Raw genomic sequence first — 24,520 nt, 5'->3', positions numbered from 1 at the left:
ATGGTTGTAGAATTAACGTTATACAATTAATTCTATATTTAAGTATAATTTCGTATATATCTTAGTATCTACCCCTCTCACGTCTTTGAATGTGATAATGTCCTCATTTGACAGTGTCGCAATAATTGCTCTGCTGTAAATATCAGTGTTTATTTTCTAAATTTACAATAATTACGCTGTTAACTACAGCTGAATATTGGCGTCAAAATATGCCATTTCGTCTTTGTCAAAGTGGTTAAGGCTTCTATAGAAGAATCTGTCATATCCTAATTTGTTTCCGCAGGGTTGGATCCCGTCACACCATGACAGGGAATAACTTGCGAGTGTGATATTAACAAAAAGCTCGATCGTTACGTAAATATTAGATAGCTACAATGATTATATGTTAACTCTTAATGTAACTTCCCTCATGACCTGTGAGAAATGTTTGAGGACTGCTATGGCTTATGGCTTCTATTTGAGGATCACATCTCTCTGCTACCCGACCTTGACTACATTTAATAGTGAAGCAACTTCACTAAGTTACATAGTGTTTAAGTCCAATGTTGTCTACATTGCTGATATACCTTCCAAAATGTTCCCACATGAGCTTTTTTATCTTCTATTTTTTATGGTTTAATAGTTGAAAATGAAGAGGGAAACCGGCAGTTTGCATAGAGTAGCCAACTTAAACAACTCATTCATTCTACATTGTCATATAAGTATATATTGTGGCTCTTTTCGTGTTGAAGCTGCAGTTGAGTCATTGTGATAAAGGGAAGGACACTCTGAATATGTCCAGACAGAAGGAATGTTGGCAACACTTTCTAATGGAAGTGGCAGTGTATATGGTTTAAAATGTATGAAATAGTGTAGCCAGTTGATTTGTTATACCCTTTTGACTCATTCTGTAGAAAAAAACATTGATGTCAGACTCATTTGCATTGTAATGCGATGTCTGTGTTAGGTTTGAAGGTAATGATAAGGTTGTGAGCTATTGAAACAAAAAGGTGTAACATTTTGGATGACTGACTGATCTGGTCTTATGACATTAGACAACATTGCCGTGCTATGCTGGTACTTTACACACCGGAAAGCTAAAACTGTTATATTAGTGGATGACATGCAGCTGTACAGTATGGTAAAGTAGTAGTCCTTTCAGGTCTCCAAGTGGAAAACACTTAAGAGGAAGTATATAAACAAATCTGACAAGTCAGTGTGTGTAGTATTAGATTCATTAAAAGCTGAGAAAATTTAAAAGTGTGGATGTAGTGGGAACTGGTGATGTGAGGTGGCAGGAAAAATAAAATTTGTGGTCCGGTAAGTTAATAGGGTTGTCACAAAATTAAATAGGGATAATGCATCACTAGTTCTAATAAAGAAGAATACAATAGGAATGTGATAAGTTGCTATGAACAACATAGGTCAACACATTGGAGCCACGATAGATACAAAGCTAACATCCTCTGAGGGACTGCATTTCAGTCTTACAAAAATGAAGAGAATAAGGGATGAGATGGGCTGAGAGAAATGAATGAGAGCTGTCACCTAGTAGAATTTTGAATGGAATGCAGTTGTCATTGGTAATATTTGGTTTAAAAATAATGACATATATATAAAGTATGGGGAAAAGTGGAAGAAATTACAAAAAGGTTGCACTTGAACAACTTGAAGCAACCATAGCTTTCTGAGACTGTTAAAGAGGGCATTAGGCAACAACTGATTGAAATAAGTGGAAGCATTACAGTAGGTGATGGATGAGTAACTTTTAGAGATGAAATAGTGGAGTCTGCAGGTAAATAACAAGGCCCAATATGAATTCTTGGATAACAGACTCACTGAATTTAATGTATGAAAGAAGATAAAAAAAAGAGGAAATAGACAAAAATAATACAGATGTGTAAAAAAGATTGGCAGTAAGTGCAGAATTGCTCTGCAGGAATGGCCAGAGGAGAAATGCAAAGCTTGCATATATATGAAGAATGTAAAAGCTGCATTTAAGAAAACTGAAGAAACCTTTGGAGAAATCTAGGGCAACTGTATGAACATAAGGTGCTCAGACTGAAAGTCACTACTAAGTAAAGAAGTGAAGGCTGGCAAGATATATAGAAGGGGTTTACAAAGTAAATAAACTTGAATAAAATATTATGAAAAGCTGAGGAAAAAGATGAGATGGGAAATGTGATACTATGAGAACAACTTGACAGAGCATTGAAAAAGTTGAAACAAGGCACCTGTATCACTTCATCAGCGTCAGCACCACACTTTCCTCCACTGACTCCTACCGCAGTGCAGCAGCACTGCTCAGTAATTGCTGGAGTACTGGTTTTTGTATGTTTTACTCTCGCTGTTAGTACGCATTGGTAAAACTAAAGTTGCACTAGACTAATCTGGGACCACTCTGATGATGGGCATGTAAAATTCTGCTTTAAAAATAATTTTATATGCAACTAGAATCAAAGTAACACTGCCTGCCAACATTGTCTGCAGCTAATGGTGTAGTGGTTAGCATAGCTGTCTCTGGATCATGGGGTCCTGTGTTCGATTCACAGCCTGGTTGAAGACTGGGGGTTTGTGTTGTCCTCATTATTTCATCCTCATCACTCGTGACAATGGCTCGATTGAACTGTGTAAAAAATTGGGCTGTGTAAAAATTGGGACCTGGTACGAGCGCTGATGACATGCACAGTTGAGTGCCCCACAAACCAAACATCATCATCATACATGATGTGATAATCATAATCTTGCATAATAGGATTGACAGCCTATGGCAGTTTTTTTGAAAATGGTTTCGTCATTCACAAGAAAGCTCATAAAAATCCAGTGTGCATAAAATACTTCACCAACTTACAGCCATACTGTCACCTTGCTACTTAAGGATGTACTACAGATCAATGTGTCACAATTAAGGTTTCATATTTACATTCTTCAACTTCCCATAACTCACAGCCAGTCAGTTCCAACCTAACTTGGATTTCTTACTATACTATGTATCAGTCTGTCACCGCCTGCAATGTTAATAAAATAAATAAAAATTGTTTGCATTATGTCCTGTTTCTAGTCATATGATGTCAAAACATTATTACATTGTGGGTCAGAGTTTACATCTAATATTGAAATCTTCAATCTATTCATCAAAACTATTCTCAGGTATCCTAAGTGAAGTTTTCAGATCCTTAGATGGAGAAAGTATGGAGGGAATAAATCTGGTAGTGATGTTATGCATGTGCGAGTTTCCATTAGATACGGGAACCTAGCCTGATGGTGTGAGGCACCATTTCAATGAAGGATGTGGATTTTCTGTTCTACTGTTTAGTGGCCATGGGCACAAATCTTGGATTTAAAAAATCCCAGTGATGATGTTTCATATGACACTTTCTTTTCCATGTCACGTGGCCAAGATTAGATGCTATTTGTGTGAAGATCGTTCTATATACTCATAGTGTGCTATTTCACAAGGTGGATCTGCAGTAAACAGCTTGCCATACAGCCCCCGGTAGTGTTAATCCTAGTAAAGTACTGTGATGATAAATTAATCTTTGGGTCTTTATCATAACAACATTAAGTGCTCTTGATAGTGTCTATTTCACTAAACAATTGAATAAAAACGAATTTCTTGTCATTGCCATTTAAAAACCTATGTCTTATTCTTGTTTTGGCATCCGTGTCTTTCTCAAGTGATCATTCATTTGTTAGCACACCATGAGTCACATATATATATGAAAGTGTACCTCTATTTAGCATCTTTGAATGTACGTACGTGGATCAGATCCAAGTACATATTTTCAGTGTCAGACACAATAATGATCACATACACTACTTATCAAGGAATATCGTACAGTAGCATCGTACATAAGTACACATTTTATATCTACTGAAAAGTCTATCTACACACAGTTTATTTCTATTTTACCATACATAAGAAACATCTTTTGGTTTGAAACTTCCTGGCAGATTAAAACTGTGTGCCCGACCGAGACTCGAACTCGGGACCTTTGCCTTTCGCGGGCAAGTGCTCTACCACTGATCTACCGAAGCACGACTCACGCCCGGTACTCACAGCTTTTACTTCTGCCAGTATCTCGTCTCCTACCTTCCAAACTTTACAGAAGCTCTCCTGCGAACCTGCAGAACTAGCACTCCTGAAAGAAAGGATATAGCGGAGACATGGCTTAGCCACAGCCTGGGGGATGTTTCCAGAATGAGATTTTCACTCTGCAGCGGAGTGTGCGCTGATATGAAACTTCCTGGCAGATTAAAACTGTGTGCCTGACCGAGACTCGAACTCGGGACCTTTGCCTTTTGCGGGCAAGTGCTCTACCACTGAGCTACTGAAGCACGACTCACACCCGGTACTCACAGCTTTTACTTCTGCCAGTATCTCGTCTCCTACCTTCCAAACTTTACAGAAGCTCTCCTGCGAACCTGCAGAACTAGCACTCCTGAAAGAAAGGATATAGCGGAGACATGGCTTAGCCACAGCCTGGGGGATGTTTCCAGGTTCGCAGGAGAGCTTCTGTAAAGTTTGGAAGGTAGGAGACAAGATACTGGCAGAAGTAAAAGCTGTGAGTACCGGGCGTGAGTCGTGCTTCGGTAGCTCAGTGGTAGAGCACTTGCCCGCGAAAGGCAAAGGTCCCGAGTTCGAGTCTCGGTCGGGCACACAGTTTTAATCTGCCAGGAAGTTTCATATCAGCGCACACTCCGCTGCAGAGTGAAAATCTCATTCTGGAATCTTTTGGTTTACTAGCCTGCATACCTGTCTACACGTGTTTCAATTCCATTACACTGTAGGTCTGTTTCAAATATTTTGCATTTGGTGTATATTCATTGATTGACTAGAAAGGACTTACTTTAAGCAATAATTTTATTGTCTGCTTAAATTTAGCTTTAAAGTTAATTTTTAAAATAAGAAATGGTAAAAAGTTGTACAGTTTTATTGCCATATAAGCTGTACTTCTTTCTAGGTTAGCTGTGTGCTTTGTTGTGTGTGCAACCCCCCCCCCCCCCCCCACACACACACACACAAACAAAAGAATGAAAAGTTAAAATTTAAGTTTTTTGAATAGGGCCCTGCAGCTGTTTCTTCTTGTTACATTAGCCATTATACTGATGGTTACTTCTTACAGCTTGATTCAAAAGTCTCACAAAGTTGTTCAGTGACTTCTACTGATTGCCTCCATTCACCAGTGGAGAAGGTGGAGCTTGCTGCTTTATAGACAGCCTCGTCTCGTATGAATTCAAAGCTCTGTTGCCTTGGGGGGATGACAGTTTCGGGCACGTTTTCAGCCAAAATTTAGTTTTCTTCTCGAATCCTCAAAAATCTCCAGTCTTTTTCAGTATACAGGAGAAAAATATATTGCAGGTGGAGACCAATGTCCGAAACTGGCATCCATTAAGGCAACAGAGCATCATGTTCCTAGGAGACAAGGCCTGTCTATGCAGCAGCTAGCTTCAGCTTCTCCATTGGCAATTGTGACAATCAATAGCAAACATTGCAAGACATTCTGCCTGCAGTCCATCAGCACACAAAGCCATGTTTGATGCCAAAGGGATGACCAAGTGGTAGGCACCACCACATCAGTGCTCAGTAGTATAGTTGGATGAAGTTTGTGGACATGGGTTCCTATCCTTGATTTGTTCGAGACACCCTCTATAACTCCTCAAAGTTTGTCGTAACATTTCTGAGACACCCTGTATATCAGAAACAATAGTGGTCCTAATGTGCTACTTTGTGTTACACTATGATTTATTTGTTGAAATTCTGATAATGTTTCTTTCATTCAAATTGTATTTCTACTGCTTCTTTCCTTTTTTGAATGTATGATTTAATCAAATTACCTGGGTGTACTCAGCGCCTGTTATGTGATACAATGAAGGCTTTCACAACTGGATGTTTCAGCTGCTGAGAATTTTTCTGGGTTTTATGGCCGTGGTCCGTGGAACTCACCTCCGGAGGTGCTCCTGGTTGTGCTGAGTCTTGCCGAGTTGACAAGACTCAGCACAACCAGGGGCACCTCTGAAGATGTCCAACGTAGCCTTGGACGAAACGTCAGGGATTGAAGAGGTCCATGGACCATGGCCATACAACCCATAAAAATTCTCAGTAACTGTTATGTGGCTTATAACTTATAGAGTGCAGCAATCAGTCATCCTTTTTTAGATTTTTTTATGCAAAAATTATGCATTGAGAATGGCTAGCCACTAGCTGAAATCTGGATTTGTGTAAAAAAAAAAAAAATCGAAAAAAGATGACTGATTGCTGCACTCTATAAGTTATAAGTAGAATTTAATGCTAATAAGAGCTGTTCTTCAAATCCCATAGTGATTGTGTTTCCTTAATAAAATATCAAGGTCAGTTACATTGAAAGTTTTTGATAAGTCACAGAGTACACAAAAAGAATTTTGGCTGTGATCTAAAATATGTGAGGTTATACTTGTACACACAATTGATGCTGAAACTTGATTTTCCTTTCTGGATTCCAAATAGTCTACCATTTATGGTGTCCTTTATTTCAAAATGTGACATAAACCTAATGTATATTTGTTTTCAGTAAGTTTTAAATTGGCAGTAGGCTAAATGATCTGTAGTTGCTAGAGCACAGTGGATCTCCATTTTTGTATAATGGTAAAACTAGTTACTTTCATACCTAGAGCAGAGTCATGGGCTTAGAAAATGACTCATGTGATACTAATGAATGCACACTTGAGAATGGGTTAAGTGCCAAAACAAGAGTTGTGATTGCTCTATGTCCAAGATAAGGAGCTTGCAAGACAAAATAATGCTAAACAATTTTATTTTTGTGTATATCAATGTGAGATGATCCTGGGATTAAATAAATAAAACATACATACAGCATTACTAAATGTTGTTGATATTTATGTGCTACAAAATATGTTTACTGTCTCGACAAAATGTTAAAGGCACTCATACTGACCGATGTTTTTCGAACTTTGTGACTTTTTGTTCAGTAAGTCGCCCTCCACTGCAGTTGGACTGTTACATTAAGAGAAGGCTATTACTTGACTGGTAATGTAAGATTTGCTTTATCTCCCCCCCCCCCTCCATATACACTATATTGTAACAATATTTAGATCCTAAGTAATGTACACTACATACATATGCAAATTATATGTGTGAAATGTTACAAAAATTTTTACTGTTCACATGCCATCAGAATGTCACAAATGTTTACCACATGTGATTATTATATTTTCAGTAGACTCTTCCGTGGTGTTAGAGCCCTCCTTCCATTACAACAGAAAATATTACCAATGTTTTCTTTAATAGCCTTTGTGCCAAAAATCATGTTACGGCACAGTTAACACTTCTCCCAGAGGTCTCAGAAATATATAAATTAATTTCCATTAATTCTAGACCTATAATTATGGTCTTGACTCAAATTTTTTTTAATGTACACATTTGTGTGAACTTCATAAAACAATATTACAGAACTCTCTTTTTGATAGATCCAACACTGCTTGTAAAAGTCTAGAATAGGGCCAGTGGTGGACTTGTGTGTTTCGTGCAAGAATGTTGTCAGCACTTATTGTGCGGTATGATGGGAACAAAAGATGATTTAGCTATTTGTGTTATGCAGCCAATGAGAGAGCAGCAGGCAGATGACGTGTTTTGAAATAATACATTCAGAAGAAAGGGTGAAAAATTGCTGTAAGTGGGGATTATAAATTTAATTGCTCCTTGTTCGAATCACAGCTATGTACACTGGGCTGGTATCTACAAACCAAGGACAGCGTCTCAATCTGTGATATATTTCAAAAAGAAGTGAAATATAGCTGTGTTCTATGTTGCTATGCAATTGATCTGCTTGAGCACACCAAATAAGTTGGTCAATTATTTTAATTAAATTATGGAAGAAGGTATGTCGATCAGAGTTTATTAATATATTAAAAGTGTGACTTTATTATTGATGACACTGATCTGCCTTTCTTCACCTGTGATTGAATTAAAAAAAAAAAACATTGATCCATTTACTCAAAGTAGTGGCTTTTGCCGCACTTCCAGATTATCCATCCACACAAACCTTCCAGAGCAATTTCACCACTACTTTTGATATATTTATGTCTCTGCAATTAATCCATAAGACATGCACCAACATATGGCATCACCATGCAGACCTAAATTACTTAAATCAGTCCACCTTATAGCACCCACTGCCATAATCACAAGATATTTCTCTCAAAACTCACTAATACACTGAAGAACAGCAAACGAGACAACGGTTTCAATTTCAGCACTAGAAATACATTGCCTCTGTTCTCACCTCACATTGGTTATGCTAAAGAATCATCCCCCTGGCTACACAAAACTGGCGCATTGCCAACCAATGAATAGCAGATAAGCACAGCTGTGACTGCTTCTGGCCCTGATCTAGACTTGAGCCAAACCTGCGATGTCCTCCTAGCTTCTATAAATGTTTGCACAATATACAATAATCCTTAATATGTAAGACTTATTGCACCAGTGGAACCAAAGCACCAAACTAAATACTACTTGTTTGAAATGTGCTTCATTTCCAAACTATAAGTGACAGCATTTATAAAACACAGGAAGACCATGGACAAAGGTAAATAGAAAACATCCCAAGCTAAAAATTGTATTACTTCTGGGAGTGAAAAAGATTTCCTGAGTGTAAGAACATTTGATTTTTCCCTATCTATACTGTAGATAAAGAGCTTTCGGGTTTCCAGTAGAATTGCAGCACATAAGTACAACAATGTTTTGACAAGTGTTATACTCATCAACATCTGTCTTCCATGAACAATGATGTGTGTGAACTAGTCAAAAATCATGGTATATCAACACAACAACCATAAAGTTTTACCATGAATTTGAAAAGTGTCTGCTCTACACTTCATTTGAATGGTTCTGTCTGCAAGTAATTTACACAACTCATTGCTAGTTTATCATAGTCATATCTAAAATTCATATTCCTTCTCTTTGTTTCATGGTTATGGCCGGACCATCTTCCTCATCTGATTTGGATGTCCATCCTTCAGCTGCACAAGCACATTTTGATATAACACGTTGTGTCTAGATTCTTGTTTTCGTACACCAATTGAATGTTGGAGGTTTCGAAAGTACAAGGAGCTTGTAGGGTTGTTTCAGTCAAGAGCTCTGAACAAACAATTCCTTTCAGAGAGCTACTAAAATACAAAATACAGACCTAATGATTTAAGTCTGGGTAATGTGTAGGCCAGAAGGTTCTACACGACTTATTCATTCGTTGTGGAAACAGTATGGTATTCTATTAGTCAAGCCACAGGTTCTCACTTAGAGTACTTTCTGTAATTATATGAATAATTATGGTTTCTTTAAAAATTTAATAACTTTAAATCTAAAAATGGAACCGGTCTTAATACATATCACGTTGTTCAGTTTGGTTTGCCATAGCTACTGATTGTTTCACACTTCTTTTTGCATGTTCTGTGGCTCATATTCATGATAACTCACCATAATGTGGAATGTGTCAGTAGGTTCATAAATACATTTACTCTTTGAAGAACATGGCTCCATGATGGTCATAGGTTTAACTGATTTTTTTTAATTTTTTTTATTTTTGTTTTTTCAACAAAACCACATCAACACCACATAGAAAATCATCTATGGAACAGAAGGAATTATCAGAGAGAAATGATCCCAGTTTTATTAACTAACAACACCTTTAAATAACAATAGAGTTGTCAAGTACTTTGGTCCTTTCTGTGAAAGAGTAGTATTAAGTTGTGGATATTTGAGTCTACTATTGTTACATTTGTTTCCTGAATAAGAAATACCACTTTCTCAAATATTATGTGCCCCAGCTGTATTCAATGTTTGTTTTGTTCATTAATCTTATTGACACCTCATTTGCTTTCCTAATGTCTTCTGGCCTCAAAATGTTCCGAATTTAGTAGTTTATTCGAAGAAACCATTTTGACAGTTAAATATCACACCAAAGTAACTTTTTAGATGCAAACTAGTTAGGCCTTGAAGAGATGAACTTTTTGACACATCATTTATGTAACTAATAGCAGCTGTTTGTCAACTATTTCACTTTTCTCTCAAATAACTAATGAAGTTTTCTTTATTGCCCTCATTATTTTAAAGGAATTACTTTTTTTCCAAAATTAGTTCTCATTATGTCCTATTTGATATCAATTTGTCAGTTTTTCACATTATTATATTATATTATTATTATTATTATTATTATTTTTTTTTTTTTTTTTTTTTTTGTGAAATCTTGAACAGAAATTCATTGTATAATTTTCCCTCTAATCACTAGTTATTCTTTCCTAATTATCCTGCTTACTTTCAAGTGAATAACCCTTTTTTACAAAATGAGGCCTCAAGTTGAACTTTTTTCCCCCCTAAGTTAAGTGATGGACCATTTACGAAGAACCATTAGAAAATGCTTTCAAATATTTCATTTATTGCTCATTAATTTGTTGCAGCTGTGTTGGGTTTGGTTATGATGCTTCCACATCATTAAAATCAAGAATCAAAATGCATATCTTTAAGATATACCAAATTCCTTATAAAGTTTCAGATGAGCATAAATACTATTCTTGCACTACGTTAACTCGATTCAGCAATTCTCTCTTCAGTTATATCTACTCATGAGAAGACAATACCCCGTGCTGATGACCATGCAGTTGAGTGCACTACAAACCAGTCATCATCATCATCTTTCCAAGACATCATCCATTCTCTTCAGCTTATATTCAAAGTTCTTTTGCTGTCTGTGACAGAATTACAATGTCACCAGCAAACCTCAAAATTTTCTTTATCTACCTGAACTTTAATTTTGTTTTGAAAGTTCTGTTTTCTCAATGTATAGGCTGCATAATTTTGGGGATAGGTTGCAACTCCCTACCCCCTCTCCCCCCCCACCACCAGCAACTGCTTCCCTTCTATCTTGTTTGTCTCTTAAGCTGCAGTCTGATTTCTGTACAAATTGTAGAAAATGTTTTCTCCTTGTGTTTTATCCCTGTTACCCTAAGAATTTCAGAAAGTGCATTCCAGTCAACATTGTCAAATGTTTTTCCTAAGTCTACACATGCAGGATTTCTTTTCTTTGTTCTATCTTCTCAGACAAGTTGCAGGATCAGTATTGCTTCACATGTTTCTACATTTTTTCTGGAGCCCAAACTAATTTTTGAAGCTGAGTTCTACCAGTCTTTCCATTCTTGTGTAAATAATTTGTTAGTATTTTTCAACAATGACTTATTAAGCTGATGGTCTGGTAATATTTATTACCTGTTACCACATGCTTTCATTGGAATTGGGATTATTAGATTGTTCTTGGTGTCTGATGCTATTTCACCTATCCTGTGTATCTTGCATACTAGATTGAATAGTGTTGTCATGACTAGTCCTCCCAAGGATCTCAGTAATTTTCACAGAATGTCATGTGTTCCATATGCCATGTTTCAACTTAAGCCATTTAGTGCCTTGTCAAGGTTCCTTTTTGTAATATTGTTTTCATGTTTCTTTCCTTTGTATAGCCCTTCTGTACATTCCTTCCACCGTTCAGCATTTCATTCTTTGCATGGTAATGGCGTACCATCTGAGCTCTTGCTATTCACCAGCTGCTTCTCTTTCTTCCAAAGGTTTGTTTAATTTTCCCATGCACACCATCTTTCATCCCCCTTTTTCATTCATGCTTGTATAGCTTCACATTCCCCTCTAGCCTTTCCTGCTTTACTTTTTCTTTAAATGTCATGTTTTAGAGGTCTGTCTATCCTAAATGTTATACAATCTCTGCATTGCGCAATTAGTAAAAGAAACCAAGGAGTTGGTGGGGCACTCCTCTCCCCCTCCCTCCCCCTTGGAAAGAGGATATAAGATTAATAAAACACAAGGAAAAAGGGGTAATTGAATGTTATCCTTTTCCCCCTAAGGTAAGTCTTTCCGCTCCCGGGATTGGAATGACTCCTTACCCTCTCCCTTAAAACCCACATCCTTTTGTCTTTCCCTCTCCTTCCCTCTTTCCTGACGAAGCAACCGATGGTTGCGAAAGCTTGAATTTTGTGTGTATGTTTGTATTTGTTTGTGTGTCTATCGACCTGCCAGCACTTTCGTTTGGTAAGTCACATCATCTTTGTTTTTAGATATAATCTTCTATCTTCTGTACATCCATAAATTGAAGTCCCATGGCATGCTTTCTGCCCGTATATTTGTTCCGGTTTTGACTAATAGAGATATTGATTCACAAGTAAGATTTGTGTACATCATTTGCAAATATTTTGTGGAAATTGGCAGAACTGTGATGAATTATTCTCCTGGACTGTGAATATGATGCCGTTGCCATCTAGGAGTTCTGCCACCACAACTTGAGAGGGCAGCGAAGCTTAATCTAAACCTGTTTCTGGCCTGGTGGTCTACCAGTAAAGTACATGCCTGGAAACTGAAATGTTGCAGACTCAAATTCTGTGTGACCCACTCATTTTTCACTCTGACTTTTAAACTGTCATTCATCTCTCAATGACGTGCACATCACCATAAATGAAATGTGGTTCAAATTCCACGTTAAGCTGTAGGTCCCTGTTCCCAGTTGGATATAAATATAGGGAAAGACCTGAACTGATTTAATGAAACAGAAAACCTAAATGTGGATTGCTGTATTGGAACCTGAAACTCACTGCTCCTAAATGAACCTCCAATGTCTTAGTTGTGCGACCGAACCGCCGAATCTTTCCATCAGTAAATGGGGTATGTTCTCAACTGACTCGGTTGTTTTAACCCCTCCACTGAAGGAATGACCCGCTTCCTACTTCCGTGTGTATAAAGCCAATACGGACTTGTAGCTGTCACGCCTTTGCGCTTACTGCTACATATTTTAACCGTAAATAGCTCAGTCCTAATGGTAAGAGGTAGTAGTGAATTCACGTTGTTAATCTTTGAATACAGCACAGCTGCCACAAGCTCAGCTCACTTTTACTCCACTCCTACCCTCGCCATGGCACCACATTAACTAGGTGCTACATGGACCTTGCTAAATTCACTTGCGTGTACATTTTGACCGTTACTCGCCAGTATTTACCTAATGATTAGTACACTCCTAACCGGACTATTTCCCAAAAAGCTGTGATGATTGAACGGGTTCGATCCACGGTCTACAGTGCCCTACAGTTCACACGGTAACACTGCCTACCTGACCCACTTAACTTGGTAGTGAGCTTATGTATCCAATCACCACTGCTAGCAGCAGTGGATAATCCTATCAGCACGACGAGAGCAGCAGACTTACCGTCGAATCCTCCTGAAAATACTTATAACTACGGTCGCCAGCTCTGAAGGAGCAAAAGAATAAATCAATTTTTTGGCTCGTTTCAAAGTGAAACGGCTTGAGTTGAATTTAAACTTAATTCTGAATATTACTATTTCTGATCATTCTAAGTGATTCTACAAAGCAAATACTCTCTCAATTTCTGTGAGTTGGCTTGGTAATTACTACCAAGACAATTTATGCAACTTAGGTTAACAAAATTCTATCCTTCCACTTATTTAATGATTTTGGATATTACTCTTTGGACAACTGATATAGAATTAGTTAAGTGACTTTACCTGAAAGGTTACTCAGAAAAATTTAAGTAACTATAAATAGGCGACTCATTCTGGTGTGACCATTGCTCTTTTCAACATTCTTATACGCTAAAGTATTCTACAACCAAAAGAATTGTAAATGAGAGGCGATGGTGGCCTCAGTCTGATTTCACTATACTATGTTTGAGGTTACTACACTTTACAATGAACAACATGCGTCATAATTTTACTTATTACTATATTCAGTCCTCTGCACTTGCATAAAAGAAAACTGGTATTCTCCTTTTACATGTATAGAAAGTTCGACTTAACAATTGCAAGCAGTCTTGCCTTGGGTAGACGTGTCGGTGCTGGTGGTGAGACGCATGTGGCTAACGCAGCTCTTCACGCCTCATGCCCTTAATGGCGGCTGGAACTACGAGCTGTAGCACTCGTATAAGTTACTGCACGTCCGCCATAAAATCTGGGTGCAGTAACTCTTACAATCAGCCCCAGTGGCGTAGAGGCGGCTTCAACAACCATTCGTCGCGTTGTACTCCACAAACGGCGACGATATTCGCCTCTTCGCTGTTGCACAATCGCTTTTGCGTGAGCACAGTTACGCACGTCCGATCACGTCAACACTCCACAGGCCATTTCCTTGTTCAGTCCCTGTGTCTCCAGCTACCCCTAGCTACGCTCGTATCACCAAGAGTGGGGGCGTTCCCCTACCACCTTTTTACCGAAATCATTTAGTATTTAAGAATATTTATATTTATTACCCTGGAGTTCATACCAGTCATAATAATTTACTACTAGTGCTTTATAACATTAAATCATACAGTAATAACTTATAATTACCAAGAAAAAGAATACATTTGACTCCGAGAGCTTAGTGCATTGTCTGACAGGTAGCGCTACTTCCCAGTTTCACCAATAGATGGCATCAGGGTGCACTCCCTGGCAGTCTCACACCAGCGCGCCCGTTTCCAACGCGCGGGCTCCAAATTACTGTCAGCCCACCATCATTTCAGTTCCGTTACAGTTGCTATGAATTTTACCTGCCCATTGAATAGAGCGGACCCACATTAATCAAGTGCCATATTTGTTTTAACAATGTGTGTTAATGGAGACAGTAAAAGTCATAGAAGGTGAAGAACAACCAGCGCACCAGCAGCAACAGCACCACCCTGGCCCACGCTGACTGCTACTACCACACAGCAGCATTGCTCTGTCACTGGGAGGATACTGGCTATTCTTTGTGTTTTACTTCCCCACTTTACACATATCAATAACACAGATATTGCGCTAAACTAATTTGGGAGTGCTCTGTTAAATGAGCATGTAAAATTCGACTTTAAAATCTTTTTTTTTTTCCTCAAAGCGGAAGCAAACTGACACTTTCCATTGACACTGGGCATCATGTGAAAGACATGACTAGCTGACTGCAGCTACTCATTGAAAAAATGAAATTGCAAATATCTGTCAAAACCTCATAGAAAATTTACCTGACAACTCTTAGGAGGGACATCAAGTGTACAGCTACTTTACCACCTGTTTTATGAATTATTTTGTTTTTCAGTCCTGCGAACAATACCACTAGCTTGCACATGCAAAAGCTTATCATTTCTTAGGATGATTTTTTCATTCTGTGTGCAATAGCACCCAATTTACCCTTCATCTGTAGACTTTCCCAAATGTTGCTAAGGTGATAATTAAAGACTTTCAGTGCAAACAACTTTGCTTAGTTGATAATTTCATCAGTGATTTTTGAGGCGCACAGTGTTAGAAATGTCAAAATATGTTAGTTTTAATTTCACACAACTGTTGTAGATGTAGTTCACTGTTCTCTTTCAGTTTTTCCCAGTGTTTATGTTCAGAAATTCTTAGACCATGGGAAACAAAAGGTAAGACACTTTCCTTATTACTGTCCTGTTATACAATCGCAAAGGATAGCATTTAACTCTCCAAGTCACACTCCAGCAAGAAAAGTAGTGCCAACAATACTTACTTTTAGTTTGAAGGCGCTTTTACTATTTCAATATAAGTTTCATAGAATTAATTCTTTAGGTGGAGTTTTCCAGAGTATTGCATTTTTTAGTTGTGTCAGTGCTCTTGGCAGAATTAGATATGCCTCCTAATACTGGTGTTTCATTCTTTGTGTTATGGATATTTCTGTATTTATACTGTCTATGTGTGTCATAATTTTTATTAGCACTGCTGTCAACCTGCTGCAGTAGTGTCCAGTTGTAGAAAAGTGAAATGAAAAAAGAAGCTGTGAACAACCTCAGTAACTGATCAACATTTACTCACAAACTGGAATTGTTTTATCTATGTGGTAAAATAGTATACCATGTGCCAAATGGGCACAGGATTCGAAGATAATGAAAGTAAATGCAGTGGTACTATAATGTGCTGGTGCATTTCAATTTTGTTGTGAGCAGTGTGTAGACTGTTGGTGAAGTTTCCCATCTAATGCTACAGAAGACTCCATTTTGATCCAGTTTTTCACTGTAGGCTTTAATTCCTTGAAGTTCAGATACAGACTGTAAGTGTTGGACACCACAAAGTGTAATCTGAAAATGCTGATTATGGTTTCTAGAGGCAGAAAAAAAATCTGTCCAATATTAATCATACCAGAGCACAAAGATTTCCTCTGAAGTTAACTACATTGGAGTTGGACAAGGAATGTGTTTTATCGCACACAAATCCTGCCTCTCTTTTCAAAATACTTTTTATTGCTCTTATGTCTGATGGGAAGGTGGTAGCTAGTACAGTCAAGAAACCTCATGTAAAGAGATCAATTTGGGGGTGATGGATTTCTGATGTGGACGAGATTGCATGTTGTAGGGGCGTACGGGGCCTCATATATTCATTGTCGAGGAGAGAGATGCTGTTAACGTCTTGATACACAGTGATGAGATATGTCAACCACATGTGCAACTTGCCGGAGAGGCCATTTATCCAGACAACTTCATGGGTATTCACTTCTTTTCTTATCAAGGTATGGTGACTGATGAATTTCTCACAGGTGAAGACATTCAACGCAAGAGCTGGTAAGAGCATGCATGGGCTGTGTTGGGTACACAAATTTTGGCATTTCAGGTACCACTCCACTAAATCAACTTTCCAATACCAATAACTTCTTGGATGACCTCATAGGAACCATGCCACATTGCTGCCAAAATTGAGGCAGCTATAAGTAATCATGTTGCTTATGAACTGTTTTGTTGAGGACGGGATTTTCTGGTTTTGTTATTGATTTTTAAAATGTATATTTTCATTTTCAGAAATTTGTAATTGTTTTTGTGGAGACTGTTTTATGCTAAAAGTGTTGTTTGCTGTAAACTTCCCAATACCTTGATCACAAAATTTGCTCTCATTTCTTTACTATCCTTAACTTGTAAACAGTAGTCTTCTTAAGAACCTCATTAATTGGTGACAAGTACGAAGATACTGTACATTAGAGTTATACTATCTCCCAGAAAGTGCAATAAGGAAACCAATTTCAACGAAATTGTAAAATAAGAAGTGCTGCATGACAGGATATGAGAGTGATTAATAGTTGTAAATTTGGTACTTGACTGAGAAAGATTACAGCTTTACATGAAAAAAAATGGTTCAAATGGCTCTGAGCACTATGGGACTTAACATCTGCGGTCATCAGTCCCCTGGAACTTAGAACTACTTAAACCTAACTAACCTAAGGACATCACACACATCCATACCTGAGGCAGGATTCGAACCTGCGACCGTAGCAGTCGCGCGGTTCCGGACTGAGCGCCTAGAACCGCTAGACCACCGCGGCCTGCCTTTACATGAAAATTTAAAGTTATATATTTGATCTGATTTTAATTTATACCTGAAATAATTATTTGTGTGTGTGTGTGTTTCTGAAATAAATTATATGCATACTTTTACAGAGAGGACGGTACTTTCACCATACATAATGTGCCTTCAGGATCATATGTACTAGAAGTAGTCAATCCGGATTATGCCTATGAACCTGTGAGAGTGGAAATAAATTCTAAAGGCAAATATAGAGCAAGAAAAGTAAATTATATACAGACATCTCAAGTGATACCAGTGACATACCCTTTAAAACTGAAGGCTCTGTCTCGCTTAAGGTATTTCCAGGCAAGAGAGCAATGGAGAATCACAGATTTCCTGTTCAGTCCTATGGTGAGTATATACTGTGTAGTATTGTATATTGTCTTACAATTTCAGTGAGGCAAAATACTGTTGAAACACTGTGGATCCTATAGTTTTAGTAGTCTTCCCTAGGGAACTAAAGTAATGTCTGAAAACTGATGTGTAACTTAGTAAAATTACTTAAACATGTCCAAGACAGATTTTTAATATTTTGTGCTTGTTACCATAATCCAATCTTATTTATGTTACTTATAGTTCATTGAACAGCTTTTAGTATGGTATATAAATTAATCAAACTTTCTGCTGCTGCTGCTGTGGCCTCAACCTTTGTTTCCTCTACCACTAGTGAGACGTCTGCTTCTTATTAGTAGTTTGCCAACATACTGTCTGATGAAGAGAGAGATACGTTATTAGAACTAATTCTTACAACTTCATTTAAATATTTTTGCTGCTGTTAGCTAACAAAATTTTCTTTGATTGACTGAGGTCGTTACATTAAATTGTTTCATGGGTTCTTCTGCATTGAGTTCAGTCATTACTAGCCACTGGTCCATAGCTATACAAGTAGTTTATGTGAAATCTCCTGACTGAGTGTTGGCTCTCCAGCTGAAGCAGTCATTCTCATGTTTTTAGTGGTAAAGTTGTGCAGACAGTGCAACGTGGTAGTAAAGAAAAGAAAAAGAATCACTTGTCAAAAAGTTTTGTTTCTCTCTTCCATACACTTTCCCATCCTTTCATGTAGTAGATCACTGTAAAGCCTTACTGTTTATTTGAACTCTGTTACTTATGTGACTTGCATAAATGTGACAGTTTGCTTTCGCTTACTTTGAGATGTGGTAGGTTTTGGTTTTTATCCCATATTTTTAGAACCAGATTGACAGCAAATGTGTAGCACTTTCCATGTTACACTCAACAATATACACAGTATTCTTTATCAATAGGATAATTATTGTAGTGGTATAATATCAAATAATTGCAATTTATTGTTTCTTTTCAGTTTCTTGTGTTTTAAGCTAGTCTAGGCATAAACTGTATTTTAACACATTACAGCTCCCGGTGGTTGGTGATTTGGTTTAAATAAGTGCAAATTACTTCATGAAGCATCGTGGATTAAACTTTCATACTCCTCCTGAAAGTATAAGTGTAATTTTTATCACAAATATTTCTTATGATAATTTGTGCGTAACATTTTAAGAATACTATTTTTCAGCGGTTTTATATTACTGTGAAATGGTAAAAACTTGTATAGAATCACATTATTTGTCAGCAAGAGCAGGATGTTTAATGGAAATCACTTTTTTTACATGTCAGTTTCCGTAGGACCGAATTGAGGAGAAAATCTCCAAGGTCATGGAACATGTCAGTACATAAATTAAAACATAAAAGTAATAACAGATAAAAATAAAATGTTTATGAACTGAAAAAAGTGAAGCCATAAGTTTAAGTAAACACTGTCAACAATATAACATAAGAATCAGCTTAATTTTTCAAGGGGTGTGTGTGTGTGTGCGTGCGTGCGTGCGTGTGTGTGTGCGTGCGTGCGTGTGTGTGTGCGTGCGTGCGTGCGTGCGTGCGTGCACGCACGCACAGGGGTCGACAAGAGGTTCACGAACTTACACAACTTATTGCCCGAACCCCCCATTTCTTAACCAAAAATATCCTTTTGGAATGGAAGAGTTACCCCAAAATATAATACCATAAGACAAAAGCAAATAAAAATAGGCAAAGTAGACTAGTTTTCGTGTGGAACAATCACTTACTTCAGATAACGTTCGAATAGTAAAAATGGCAGCATTAAGTCTTTGAACAAGATCCTGAATGTGGGCTTTCCACGACACTTTACTGTACATGGTGTCCCAAAAAGAGTGACCCGATTTTAAATAGAATTATTTATGAGGAAGAATTGCATACTAAATTACTCAGAAAAGACAGAAGTTTATAAAAATCCATCATAAATGTTCAGTATGTCCTCCATTGGCTGCACGGGCGACATCTAGCCGATAGCCGAATTTGTCCCAAACTGAGCGTAAGGTGTCTTCTGTCACTGAAGCTACAGCACCTGATATTCTGGCTTTCAGTTCATCAGTGTCATGAGGTAAGGGAGGAACGTAAACACATTGTTTAACATATCCCCGCAGGAAGAAATCAGATGGTGTTAAGTCAGGGAACCTAGAAGGCAAAGAGTGTAAAGCCTGGTCTCTCGGTCCTGTACACCCTATCCAATGTTGAGGCACGTTGGCATTGAGGGAACTGCGCACGTTATTGTGACAGTGCGGTGGTGCTCCATTTTGCTGATAGATGAAATTGTCAGTTAAGTTGTGTGAATAACCAGTTCCGTAGCATTGCAAGATATAATTGTCTTGTTACGGTTTCTTCCTCAAAAAAGTAGGGTCCAAAAACCTTGCTTTGCAAAACAGCACAAAAAAAATTCACTTTTGGCTAATCACGTTCGTGTTCAATTGTTTCATGAGGATTTTCGAGCCCCCATATACGCACATTGAAGGTGAACCTTACCACTAATGTGGAAAGTTGCCTCATCACTGAATATCAACTGCGACATAAAAGTGTCATCTTCCATGTCCTCTAGAATAGCATTGCTAAAGTCTACTCGCTTCACTTTGTCAGCATCTCAAAGAGCTTGTACCAGTTTGTAATCAGTATGGTTTGAGGCCTAAACGACACTATAACACACGCCACACTGTCATGCGCAGTAACATACAGTTTTAGCTAGCACGACACGTAGAATTGTGGGGGCTCCGCTCAAATGCTCATCGGATTTGTTCCACTGTTTGTTCAGGAACGCATGGCCAGCCAGGACTTTTGCATTTACAAAGGCACCCTGTTTCTTCAAACTGTTTATACCATGGTCAAATGTTCTTTGGTGACAGTGGTTTAGCACAAAATCAATTATGAAAAGCAACTGCAAGCAATGACTGAGTATGACTAAATTCAATATCATAATACGCCTTCTGTTGCGTGAACGCCATATCGTGCGAGACTGGCTGCACGCTCCAGATCAGCACTGGTAGCGACATCTAGTGGATTTTTTCTGAAACTCTAGACCGTGCCAATTACATCTAACACTGTTTCAGTTACCTAGTGACATTTGCCTCAATATTATTATAAGTTAAAATCGCGTCTTTTTTTTGGGACACCTTGTATATCTGAACACCTAGAAATTTGAACTTTTCAGGTTCACTAGTCATATGCCCATTCTATGAAATTAAAACATCGGGTTTCATTGAATTGTGTCTTAGAAACTGTAAAAACTGAGTCTTACTGTGATTTAGTGTTAATTTATTTTCTATAAACCATGAACTTTTTTCTATAAGCCATGAACTTATGTCAAGGACTGCACTATTTGATACCAAGCCAATGTTGCACACAACATCCTTTACTACCAAGCTAGTGTCATCAGCAAACAGAAATATTTTAAGGTTACACATAATACTAGAGGGCATATCATTTATGTAAATAAGGAACAGGAGTGGCCCCAACTAACTTGCCCCAACTAATACATGTTGCATTAAATTGTGCACCCACTAATTAAACCATTTGAAGGTAATGGTTTCAGCTAAGCAGTTAAAACTAGGAAAACTTTAAATTGTTGTCCGTGACAAGTTACAGAGACAAATTTTCCGTGATGTTTGCTGGATAAAGCTTGACTACTAAATCAGCTATGGTAAAACTACCATACTGCCATTTATTCGGTTAAAAAATGAGCTATACTGCACGACAGCACTGTGGCGAGATAGTCGACATGTGTTTCTGTAAGTTGTAATGTTATTAATAATTAAATCTAAACATTGTGTGTGTTAATTTTTGCTGCAGCACAGACAGCATGGATGAACTCTTATTCTAAAAGGTACTGTAGATTAGCATGTGTGAACTAAGACTGTAGTGAAAAAGAAAACTGAAATTAAATTTTAAAATTTTTTTTCTTCTCAGATAACAGTTTTTACCGTCAATGCTTAAAATTTCCACTTCCAACATCACTACAAAGTTGACATTATTGATGGACCCCTGTGGGCTCAAAATTCTTGCTTCCAAGTTCTTCATGGATGCTATATCCGCGAGTAGCGGGATATCAGTGCATGCTCAGAACCCAGAACAGAAACACATGAAGCTGCAAGGTGGACTGCCTGCAGAAGAGAACACAATAGGAAGCTGTACCTAAGCTAAACACAGCTGATTGACAGTGGACAGGACACAGAAAAGGATAAGACCAAAGCAACATATGTAAACAATGAAAAGCAAAGCAGAAACCTCTGCCACATCAGTATCAACAGACCAAGAGCAAATGGAAATGCAATCCAAATTGCAACCAGAGAGAAAGACCAAGTGCCAAGTGAGGTAGTCATTGAATAGCTTGTAGTGCTGTGATGATAGTTTCCAGATGTTAGTCTAGTACAGAACTGACTGACCATTCACTGGGTGGTTGTATTTATATTGGCTGTGAGGAGCACTATTGGCTGGCATATTCATGTGGCAGGACAAGTGGTATCCTTATGCTGTGAGTGCAGCACTGTGGTGAGACTGTGCCCTCTGACGACCATGTGGGTCCATTTCCTCTGGGGAGCATTTAACTTCTGTGGAGTTGGATACCAGAACAGGTGTGGGCTTTAGCTTGCCATTGATTGGCTGCCATTTTATGACTATAACCCCCTTCAATTTACACACACATTATTATCTTTGAGCTACATTCATACAGTGTTATTTTATTTCCCCATTATGTACTGCAGATGTAATGAGGGGTAGCATGTTATTTATACAAAAATTTATCTATACAAATATTGTGCCGACATATGGTCTTCATTCTCATAAATATTGATATTACATCTGCTACCTATCAGTGCAGGACATAAATATATTTGTCAATTGACAGTTTTTGAAGTTACTTTATGGCATGTATTTGACACATATTTACATATCTTTAGAAATGTTACAAAGCTCTCATCTGTCCTTCCAATTAAAAAGAATCAATCCGTACAAATACTGATAAATAGTGTTTCCATTATGTAATAAGGAAATGTGGTTCTGCCTTGAACAAATACAATCTTTCTTGTTTTACTACCCACACAAATTTCAGAGGTGTTCCTCCATATTCAGTGAGTTTTATTTATTATCTGTTGAACAATATACAAAGAATTTATGCATTAAGATGGTTACCAATTTTTGAGATTATAGTGTTTACATTAGTACAAGTATTGACAGAAATGTTAACATGAAGTATAAATACATACCTAATTATTACATATTGGTGTTCACAAATCTCTCTAGTGTTTGCAGCACAGCTATAATGATTGCCTTCCAGTATGTCATCTGTGATTAATATGTGGTTATCAATGTTTTATTGCCTAATTTCTCAAAATTTTAGGCCTAATATGATGTTGATTCTTTTCCTTCCTGGAGCAATACTGTCATTATATTGTTTCTTAAATGAAGGTTTGCTATTTTTCTATGTGACTAACATTTTTTAGTTTATAGTACTAATTCTTGAAAAATGTGTTGAAATGTATGCTGTTTGGCTTTGTGAAAAGTTGATTGCGGAGAGGGAGTAGACTATGTATGTAAATGTGTGTACTTACTTTTCTAATGTTTTCGTGCTTCTCCCGGGTGTTTGAGTGGAGCTTCGTAACAAACACTGTTTCACTGCTTGTGTGATGTTTACTTGTTCTGGGTGGGAACTTTGAGTTTTGCAGTGACACTGAGCTGGGGAAGGGGGAGTGGAGTGTGTCTTTGATTGTTATAATTTTCTGTGTAGTGCTTTTCCCGCATTTAAGAACTTTTAAGTCTATGTTTATGTCTGTGTTTCTTGTCTGTGAGATGACATGTTAATGTGGAATTACTGTTGTTACTCGTAAGTGCCCTTATTTGTTCAGTGTACGTGATGTTGAAATTTCTACTCGTTTGTCCAGTAAAACTGAGTTGCAGTTTTGATCCATGAGTTGGTAGATCCCAGATGTGTTGTGTTAGTTGCCCTCAGTTTCTTTTGTATAGAGTTGTTTGTTCTTTAGGCAATTTTCGGTCCTTGTTTATTGAATATATTGCATATTCTGTGAGCCGTTCTGTTGTTGTAGGTGTGTGTGTGCCATTTGTCTTTATGGGTGCTTCATTGTTTTCAGGTGTGTTCTGTGTGTTTGTCTTCTGTGTGCCTGTGGTTGTGCATTGGTGTCGATCTGTTTGCTGCTGTGTGTTGGATGCAATTTTTGTTTTTGTTTTAATTTTTTGGATTAGTTCGCCTATCATGTTTGCTTTGTATCCATTTTCAACTGCTGTTTGTTCGATTATTTGTACCTCATTTTTGTAGTTGTCCTCCACCATTGAGGGCAGTTTGATTCTATATGTGTACCATGTGTTGCAACCCAGCTTCCTTTTGGGTAATGGGGTGGTTTGAGTGTTGATCTGTGGTTGTGCTGGTGCTTGTAGGTTTTCTTAATATTGAAAATTGCTGTTAGTTATTGTGTCTGTGTATTGTGATGTCTAAGAAATTTAGCTTTTTTTCCTTGTTTGATTCTAAGGGGAATTTTATCTATGGGTGAACTGTACTTATTTCATTGTGGAGTAGTATGCAGTCGGATGTTTCATCTAGAAACCATACAATATCATCCACATAATGATATACACTCCTGGAAATTGAAATAAGAACACCGTGAATTCGTGTCCCAGGAAGGGGAAACTTTATTGACACATTCCTGGGGTCAGATACATCACATGATCACACTGACAGAACCACAGGTACATAGACACAGGCAACAGAGCATGCACAATGTCGGCACTAGTACAGTGTATATCCACATTTCGCAGCAATGCAGGCTGCTATTCTCCCATGGAGACGATCGTAGAGATGCTGGATGTAGTCCT

The 24,520-nt window shown here is 37.8% G+C and overlaps 1 protein-coding gene across 2 annotated transcripts in view; it reads left to right on the top strand.

Annotated features, from left to right (window-relative positions):
• LOC126248852 (ER membrane protein complex subunit 7 homolog) overlaps positions 1-24,520 on the top strand; it is a 51,953-nt gene that overhangs the window by 7,067 nt on the left and 20,366 nt on the right. For both annotated transcript variants that reach the window (XM_049950282.1, XM_049950281.1), the window contains exon 2: positions 17,428-17,686. In XM_049950282.1, the coding sequence (XP_049806239.1) occupies positions 17,428-17,686 (259 nt within the window). The remainder of the gene's footprint in view (positions 1-17,427; positions 17,687-24,520) is intronic.

Source organism: Schistocerca nitens, chromosome 3 (assembly GCF_023898315.1).
Source record: "Schistocerca nitens isolate TAMUIC-IGC-003100 chromosome 3, iqSchNite1.1, whole genome shotgun sequence".
In the NCBI taxonomy this organism is placed as follows: Eukaryota; Metazoa; Arthropoda; class Insecta; order Orthoptera; family Acrididae; genus Schistocerca; species Schistocerca nitens.
Note: the sequence above shows the minus strand (reverse complement) of the source record. Positions and strands in the feature narration are given on the sequence as shown.